General features: G+C 37.2%; 1 protein-coding gene across 1 annotated transcript; it reads right to left on the bottom strand.

Moving 5' to 3' along the window:
- Positions 1-1,187: 1,187 nt before the first annotated feature.
- tnfaip8l2a (tumor necrosis factor, alpha-induced protein 8-like 2a) lies at positions 1,188-6,534 on the bottom strand. The gene is made up of 2 exons (XM_056260259.1): positions 6,104-6,534; positions 1,188-1,567 (listed from the first exon to the last, which is right to left on the bottom strand). Exons 1-2 carry the CDS (start codon positions 6,419-6,421, stop codon positions 1,325-1,327), a joined length of 561 nt encoding a protein of 186 aa, XP_056116234.1. The 5' UTR covers positions 6,422-6,534; the 3' UTR covers positions 1,188-1,324.
- Between the last annotated feature and the right edge of the window lie 2,270 nt (positions 6,535-8,804).

Genomic DNA, 8,804 nt, shown 5'->3' with positions numbered 1-8,804 from the left:
GAAAATGTATCAAAATTAACTGTTTGTGCTTGAGAATAAAATAGAAAACTGCCAATGGAGTCTGAAAAATTAACTAATTAGATTTTTCTGACCTCACTCTGGCACATATTTACTGTTTAAAGTACAAACTCGTGTCATTTTGAAATGTTTCTTCAAGTCGTGATATTATTAGTTTTCCTTCTCAAAGAAGAGCTGATTTTGGTCACACTTTAGATTAGGGTCCACTTCTCACTATTAACTATGATTTTAACATCAATAAACTCCTAATGACTGCTTATGAACAGTTACTAAGGTAGTTATGTTTAGATTATGGGATGTAGAATATGATCATGCAGAATAAGGCATTAATATGCTAATATAAACAGCCGATATCCTAGTAATATACAGTACATGATAATGAGCAGTGAATTGGACCCTAAACAAAAGTGTTACCAAATTTTTATATATTTTTTAATTTCAAACAAGACATTTTTTTGCAGTGTGTGATTGTAGTAAAAATGCAGAAATCTGTTAGTGAAATTCATTATAAAATTAATTCACACAATAGAATTTCCAGCTAAATTTAAGTCTTGTTTGGCATTTTTTCTTGTACAAACACACAAGTGAAATGGGTTGCAAACATGGTTTACACGAGTGCACTAGTGCTGTAGTTAATCTACATCAGAAAACAAACCCACAAATTGTGCATTCTTAGTATTTGTGATTCTTAAACTATCATCCGGTGTATTGTTGAATAATGACCAGTGTTTCTGAAACTGAAACCACAGTCAGATCTGGTGGACTTCATAGATCTCCTTGAAGCAGAAGAATTACAGGAGGAACAGAACAGCTCATAAAAAAGATCTCAGCGCTAAGAAGCTTTCAAAAGAGCAATATCTGAAACAAAATAAAACAACACTTTATTATTAAACTTCAATCAGATCCACTCAGCTTTGAACTAATACTGTTGCTGTTGAAGAACATACAGAGCAACATGAGAAGAGAAACAGAAGTGGATTATTTCACTGGTACATACAACTGTACAAAAATCCAGTGTTGCTCAAGTTCTCTTTGGTTTTAGTTGTTAAGAACGATGGACGGAAGTCGTGTTAAAATGCAGAAACAAAATCTTGTATTAAAAAAGCGATATTTTTAAAATTTCTTAAACAGATCTGTCTGTCTTCTGTGAAACACAAAAGATGACAAAAGTTGGGATCCAAACTAAATTTCTTTAGCGTTCCACAGAAGAAAGTCATTTTTGGGCGAACTGTCCCTTTAAATCTCCCTTTGACCCGGGGATGAAGCGGATCAGCCAATCAGACGCGAGCGTGTCTCCGTCCCGCGCTCAGAGCTTGCCCTCCTCGATCATGCGGTTCAGGCCGCTGCAGATCTTGCTCAGGTTGCTCCACAGCGTCCCCTGCGGGTCGTACAGGTGTGTGAGCAGTTCCGGATCCGCGTAATGGTTGAACACGTGCCGGATGCGATCCAGAGACTTGGGCGTCAGGTGTTTCTCCACCAGCTTCAGCATTAAATCCCGACAGTCCGTCAGCAGCTCCATCATGACGCTCTTATCGAACGTGTACTCCACCTGGCGGAGACAGAGGCACACACTCATGGTTTTACTAGTGCTTTCAGTCCATTAAAAACTGTAATCGCACATTTTTCAGTAATTAACTCTTTCCCCGCCATTGGGAGAATTCTCCGGCTCTCCGTGTTTCCACTGTTATACGGTAGGGGGTGCTATTACACATCTCCTGAAAAAGTTCAGAATCTCCTGATCAGAACACAGGAGAAGAAGAAGCAGAAACGAGCGATAGAAGCATTGCTGACGCACATGTACATTATAACACGATCATCAACAGTAAACAGCATCAAAACTGCCTAATGTTACTGAATGAAATGTTGAACCGTGAAGAGGAAACGACTGAAGCTTTGAGCTGTTGATGGACTCGAGCGACTCTTTGCTTAAATGCTTTTTGCTTAAAATGTTGCTTTTTTATGAAACTTACCCACATTCAAGTGTTGATAAAAACAGAATGCATGGAGCTAGAATCATTTTTGTTAAAAACAAAATGCTGGCGCTGGTTGACAACTTTTTTTTAACCCTCTGGGGTGCTTCGGCCCAAATGGACCCGAAGCATTTAAATAACTTTTTTTTTTTTAAATCATAGCTTTATCGGAATGGTCCGAAATTTGGTGACTTTGTTGGTACTTGGTATATGAACACCCAAATAAATTGGGGACAGGATTTAAATAGTCTAAGTGGTTGTAAAAAAAATAGTCACACTCAGGACCTTCGGGTCCAAATGGACCCGCATAGGAAATGAATGGGAAATTGGTAAAAATGTGAAAATACAGAGTTTTTTTGTGCGTACAAACTACAAATCAGCCACGATCCAGAAAAAAAGCACACAACAGTGAAGGGGTGAATCTATAAAACATCAAGAGTGCAAAACAGACACATCCACACACACACACACACACACACACACACACACACACACACACACACACAAACACACTTTTATACACATACACACTAATAAATTCAGATTACATATGGGTTTTGAATTTTTAAAATGCTCAGTTTGTCCACCAGATGGCATCCATCTCATTTCAAAAATTGCTTTCATGAGGCCTAGGCTTGACTCTAAAATGAAATACAGCTTAAAAAAAAAAAAAAAATTCTATTATATTCAATGGGGAAAAAATGGGTAATAATTATTGCATTAATATTGATTATAAATCATTTTTATTTTTGAAATTATCTCAAAACACCAAAAAAGAAAAGAAAAAATATTATAAAAAAACAAGTAAAAAAAAAATGATGATTTTTAAAAAATAAATATTAATCCCACCCTTCCGGCCCATTTGGACCCGAAGGTCCTGAGTGTGACTCTGAAATGAAGGACCCCAGAGGTTAAAACGCTGCCGGGGAAATAGTTAATCATGATTAATTTCCCCTAACATAAAAAATGTTATTGTATAATTTCACACTTGAAATGTAGAAACAACAATGATTTGTAGTATGTTGTTTGATTAACATTAATGACAGACAGCAGCAGGTTTATTGGGCCACTGTCACTTTAAGACCCGACGCACATGACCCGGATCCAGATCTGATGTTTTCACAACTCTAGATGCTCTTTAAGCTTTAACTAGTAAGCTAAAAACTCGACAATAACGGGCATTTCTACATAATTTTGTGTTTCTGTCTGTTCAAGCATTGGACCCTTCCAAAAGGGATGAAAATAATAGTTTGGGGGGGTACTGAAAGAAAATGCAATAAGTAGTAATTGTGTAAGCTACACAAATTCGTGTTCACTTCAGTCGTGTTATAATCAGATCCAGCGCGTTCAATCCGCAGCGGCGCCGAGCAGCGCACGTTAGAAACAGAGGACAGGGTGTGTGTGTGTGTGTGTTCATGACATCTGAGCCTCATTGGTCTGTCACTGCTCGTCAATGTCAGAATATTTGAGATGACCAATCAAATCAAAGTAGGCGGGCTTTATGTTCACAGACGCTGAGCGCTAATTTCAGCAGAGCGACTCGACGCTTCAGTGCGAGTAAGATGTAAGTAGCTGAACTAAACATTTCATATTTGACAGGTTTTTTAGGTCATAAATGTTAAACGAATGACAAAAATAATCAGGCAAACTAATAAACTTTTGTCTAATTTCGCCATTTTCAACTGTAAATAGGCCTATGTAACGGGACACATTAAAAAAGCTGTTTTCATCATGTTAGGCACGAGATTAATAATGAATTTGTACATATTGAGAATTAATATAATACAATTTGTAGCCTTCAGTAAATTAAAAAATCTCAGCATTAGGAGGGGAAGAGACAGGGCAAGATGAGGAGACTGAGAGAAAGAAAGGGTGATGGAGGAGAGAGCGGGTGTTGACAGATAATCTACTGCCCGCTAACATGGTTTAAAGCTATTTTTTATTCTTTTTTTTTGGCCTTCAAATGTCTTGAAATGCAAATATCAGAGAAATAAAAAAATTTAACCCCCAAATGGAGAGTGACATCACCAGTCGAAATAGCTGTACCCCCGAAGCTCACGGTATAATGCGAACACTGGAAATCAGGAACGGTGAGAGAACATTTTTCATCTTCAAAACAAACTTGGGTCTCCAGGGGACAACATTTATATCCAATCTTGCTAGCGTGCTTCCCATAATGTTTGCGTATCAGTAGGCGGAGAGAAGACGGTCTTTTAGTGGCTGTTCGAACGCATTCGTCCACATGAGCGTTTACAATACGAAAGCAATGCGTTTCCCACTACCTCTGGAAGTGGACGCAGCGTTTAGACCCGTTTACAGCTCTATTTAACGACGTCTACTTTTGATCCGATCGACCGAAACATAAAATGCAATGCCAGCCAAACGATGCTGCATTAATTGTGTTCAATATGTTAAAATTAAACAAATTAAATATGTTAAAATTAAACAAATTAATTGCAAATCGTTCACACCAAGTACAATATTAGCATCCACATCAACGCACGATATTGTTTATTATAAGCTCGCGCTGCTGTCGCTTTAAAGGCACAATATGTAGGGTTTTTTTCGCCACAAGAGGGCGCAGTTTCCAACAATAACACAGGCGTAGGTTGATGACGCAGTGATGAGCTGAATGATGGGACTTGCTGTCAAGCTGATGGATCTAATAATGTTTATGGATGAGTGCAAACATTCATGTTTTTTAACATTACAGTGGTATGAAGCAGGTCGCGATTGCTAAAGAGACAGATATCACACGCGAATCCTGCGGATATAAAGGAAAAAGGACATTTACTTCTACCGAACTACCCGCGAGTGCTGGATTACTCACACAGGTCAGTTTATTTGACGGATTCAACTTGTGAGGGAACGCAGCGCTGCTTCACTTGGTCTAACGCTACACTATCACACTAAACATTATTTAAATGTGTGTTGAAAGTTATAATGTTAAACTACGTGTTAGTTTGTTTGCTATACGAGACTAGCAGTAAGCTAGATCAAAATTAGAATAACATACTGACCATATTCATCATGTTGAGCTAACGTTATATAACATTGATTTGTTTTATGTACATTTGCTCACCTGTCTAATAAAGCTGTCGTGACTCGTGAAGCTCTGTCGAGTCCAAGTTAGCTCGCTAGCTCTCGGCATCTCAAAAACGCCACGCTGATGTTGATCCTCATTTTAGTTCTCCTTGTTTGTCCCGAAGTCTGCTTGCCATGGTCTATGTTTGAAAGAAACAAGAACTGCGTGCCGCTAAACGCTACGCACTACGCAGTTGTCCACGTCTGTCGCCATGGTTACGTCATGGCTATGGCAGTATGAGCGGAAACCGAGGATAGCGCGGATATTGCGTCATCGACAGGCGACATTTTTTTTCAGGATGGCCACTTATTTAAAATTGGAATTTCTCTGAAATAAAAAATCTTTGGAGACTTTTGGGATATTGTAAGAACACAACTGCAGGAAATATATCACACTGTGCAAGTGATTTTTGGATATTTTATTACAAAATTCGTACATATTGTACCTTTAAATGCTCGAGCTCGTTAAAGTCTGTCGGATTCTGATTGGCTGTCAGTGTTTTTATCGTTCATCTGGGAAAGTGATTACTCTGTGTTGTTATCGTTATAGTTGTGACGTGAACTCTGCTATGTATATAAAACAATATCTTTATTGTTACAGTTATCGCCCTTGGTGTGAACGGACCGCTAGAAAAGAGGGTAATTTTTCACTTTGTTTGTAGATTTCTCCACATATTTCAATTTTTTAAAACATGGCAAAATAAGACTCTTCATTCTTAAAGGCCCGTTCACTCAGAAACATTCTAACTCTGAGATGAATGATAACAACATTGACAGCCAATCAGAATGCATCCTGCATTAAAGAGTTGCTAGGGTGTTCTGTGTGGTTGCTAGGGTGTTCTGTGTGCTTGCTAGGGTGTTCTAAGCAGTCGCTTCCTGTCTGGTGTGAAATGCTGACGCACACGCAGAACTTTAAGAGGTTTCAGCACATCACTAGCAGTAGTAGCACTAGTGATGCTTGACTTAAGAGCACTAATGAACCATAATTCACGGATAATCACGCAAACATTATGAATATGTGAATGCTGCACCTCCTGGAAGCTGATGGCCGTCATGGCTCCGTGATGCAGCTTCTTCCTGAAGTCCTGCGCCAGACTCAGCTCATCCGCGCTGAACTTCTCGTGTCGGAACAGAACTCCCACCTTCACGGCGATCTTGATCATGTTCTTCACCACCTTCTGGGCCTCGGCGCGGTTCCCCGAGTGCTCTTTGGAGACGCGGTACAGCTCGTCCAGAACCTCGCTGCTGTTGTCGTCGATGAACATGTGAGCCATGGACTTGCTGGCCATGTGACTGAGGATCTTCTTCTGGGCCTTCATGGCCATGTCCTTGGAGCTGAACGCCTCCATCCCGCACCAGAGGACGGAGGGACGCAGACATGCAGTGTGTGTTTACCTGCGTCGGCAGTCGGAGGAGTGTGTGTGTCGAGTCTGTGTGAGGAAGTGGTGTCTTCCGCTGTGTAACTGTGAGAGGAAACTGTGTGATCGGAGGAGATATGTCACTTCTGCTTTCTGTCTCTCTCACACACTTAAACGCTGAGTTTCAAACTCTTGAGAGACGTTTCGTATCGTTCAGAGCATCGAAAGTGTGACTGTAAGAACACAAACTAACCTGAAGCGTCACCTCTAAACTTCACAAGCACAAACACACACGAGGCAGAGAGAAATCACACCAGATCTCTCTGATATCTGTTTCTTCACAACAGCAATGAGTTTAAAACAGAAAGTTTTCAACAGTTGTGTCTCCTCTAGAGCAGGGGTTTAGAAACTAAGGGCCCTCAGGGGCCGCAAGAGAGTGCTGGGGGTCTGGGGAAACTCTGGGGGGAAACGGTGTAAAAAATGTAAAGGAAAAAAAAAGATTTAACTAACTAAATAAAAAAAGGATTAAAATAAATTCAAATTGATTTAAATAAATAAATTAATACATTTTATTAAAATAGAAAATGTTTTACATACATTTTATGTTATTTATTTATGTATATATTTTATGTAAATATAAAATAAATAAATAAAATATTTATTTTGTATCAATTTATTTTAATTGAATATAATTTAAATCAAATTAAATTAATATAAAAAAATAAAAAAATATTATTTAAAATATAGAATTTGCTTTAAATTAATAATAAATCTTACAGTACAGTACAGAAAAGATGCAATGATTTAACGTAATAGGAACTTAATAAATAAAACATAATTAAAATAAAAAAGATTAAAATAAATACATACCAATTCATTTAAATAAATAGCTAATTAATAAATGTAATTAAAAAATTATACTATTAATGATACATTGATTGTAAATAAACAACAAATTATTAAAATAAATCAAATGTGATTATAATAACTTTGATTTAAAATGTATTGAATAAAAATTATTTAAATAAATAATAAAACTTTAATTAAAAAAGTTATACATTTATGTAAATAAATAAACAAAAACATTTTAAATAAATAAAACCTGATTATAATAAATAACTGATTAAAACGTTGATTAAATAAAAATGATAATAATTTGATTGAAATAAAAAGATAAATAACACTTGATGTAAATAAATAATAGATTAATAAATTTGACTAAAATACTTTTATTAAATATTATTTACATGAATAACACATCTAAGATTACAGTAAAAGAATGCAATGATGTGTAACATAATAGAAACTAAATCATTTCCAAAATATATTATTCACATTAATTTGGTTTTTATACATGAAAATATATAGTTTCTGCAGGAGGATGATCATATTTGGGGTAGAGCTTAGATCGGGCCCAAAAAATCAAGCTCGACTCTCCCCGAGCCTGTGCACGTTGTGTCCGAGCCCGGCCCGGCCCGACACATTAACTGTAATTATGAGCCCGAACCCGATTTAAACCCGACCATTTTTTAATACGTGGGCTGTTATAACTGACGTTCTCAACTACAATTCTGAGTCGTTTGAACTACAGAAATCTTTTTAGAATTATCTTAATGAATAATGCAACAAGAACGAAGCATGTAAACTGCGTTGTTTGTTTATTCAGAATGGAATCGATTGCAAATGGATCCGAATGAAGAAACTTTAAAAAAAAACACAGTTAATGCACTCGACAAAGCCAACACGTATGTTGTCACTGCCCACGACTTGTTTAAAATGGTTCCAAACAACAGACTTTCTTCCAAACTTGCTCAAAGTTAATTCACCTGTTTTTCTTTTTTTTCCTTTACATCTTCAAGCTCCATGTTGCACTTAAGCGACACAATACAGCACAGCAGGCCTGGAGGAGACGCTGCGCATGACACTTGACGTGTTGCATTTTGTAACTTTGTAGCCTAACTTGTGCAACTTTGAACAAATTTGTTACTTAGCCTTACTTTGCTAAAAATATATATAATATTTCTGATCATAGCTTTCTACCCACCCAATTAGGCTGGGTGTATGTAATGGTAATGATTTAAAAAACACAAATGCTTGATCAAGGAATAGTGGTGGGAAATGTCTCTGGTGGAATCTAATCTCTAATTTGGGGCTCCGTGGATCTGAAAGATTGAAAAGTGATCTAGAGTTTCAGAAGAGATCTCAACTCTATTATTTATAAAGCACATTTGACCCCACTACTCTAACTGAAAAAGCTTTTTGCCCAAAGGCTGTAAATTGTAAATTGTTAAAGCTGTTTTTAAACATTCAGATTTTGATTTTGCATCTAAATCACCATGAATGATGACCCTTGACCCTTATCTATAATCCTGTA

Source organism: Rhinichthys klamathensis, unplaced genomic scaffold, assembly GCF_029890125.1.
Source record: "Rhinichthys klamathensis goyatoka isolate OS25496 unplaced genomic scaffold, OSU_Roscu_1.1 h1tg000176l_1, whole genome shotgun sequence".
In the NCBI taxonomy this organism is placed as follows: Eukaryota; Metazoa; Chordata; class Actinopteri; order Cypriniformes; family Leuciscidae; genus Rhinichthys; species Rhinichthys klamathensis.
Note: the sequence above shows the minus strand (reverse complement) of the source record. Positions and strands in the feature narration are given on the sequence as shown.

Coding starts and splice junctions, on each gene's coding strand:
- tnfaip8l2a (XM_056260259.1), bottom strand. CDS start 6,421: ATGGAGGCGTTCAGCTCCAAGGACATGGCCATGAAGGCCCAGAAGAAG. Junction 1,568..6,103: donor CGGCCATCAGCTTCCAGGAG/GTGCAGCATTCA, acceptor TGTCTCCGCCAG/GTGGAGTACACGTTCGATAA.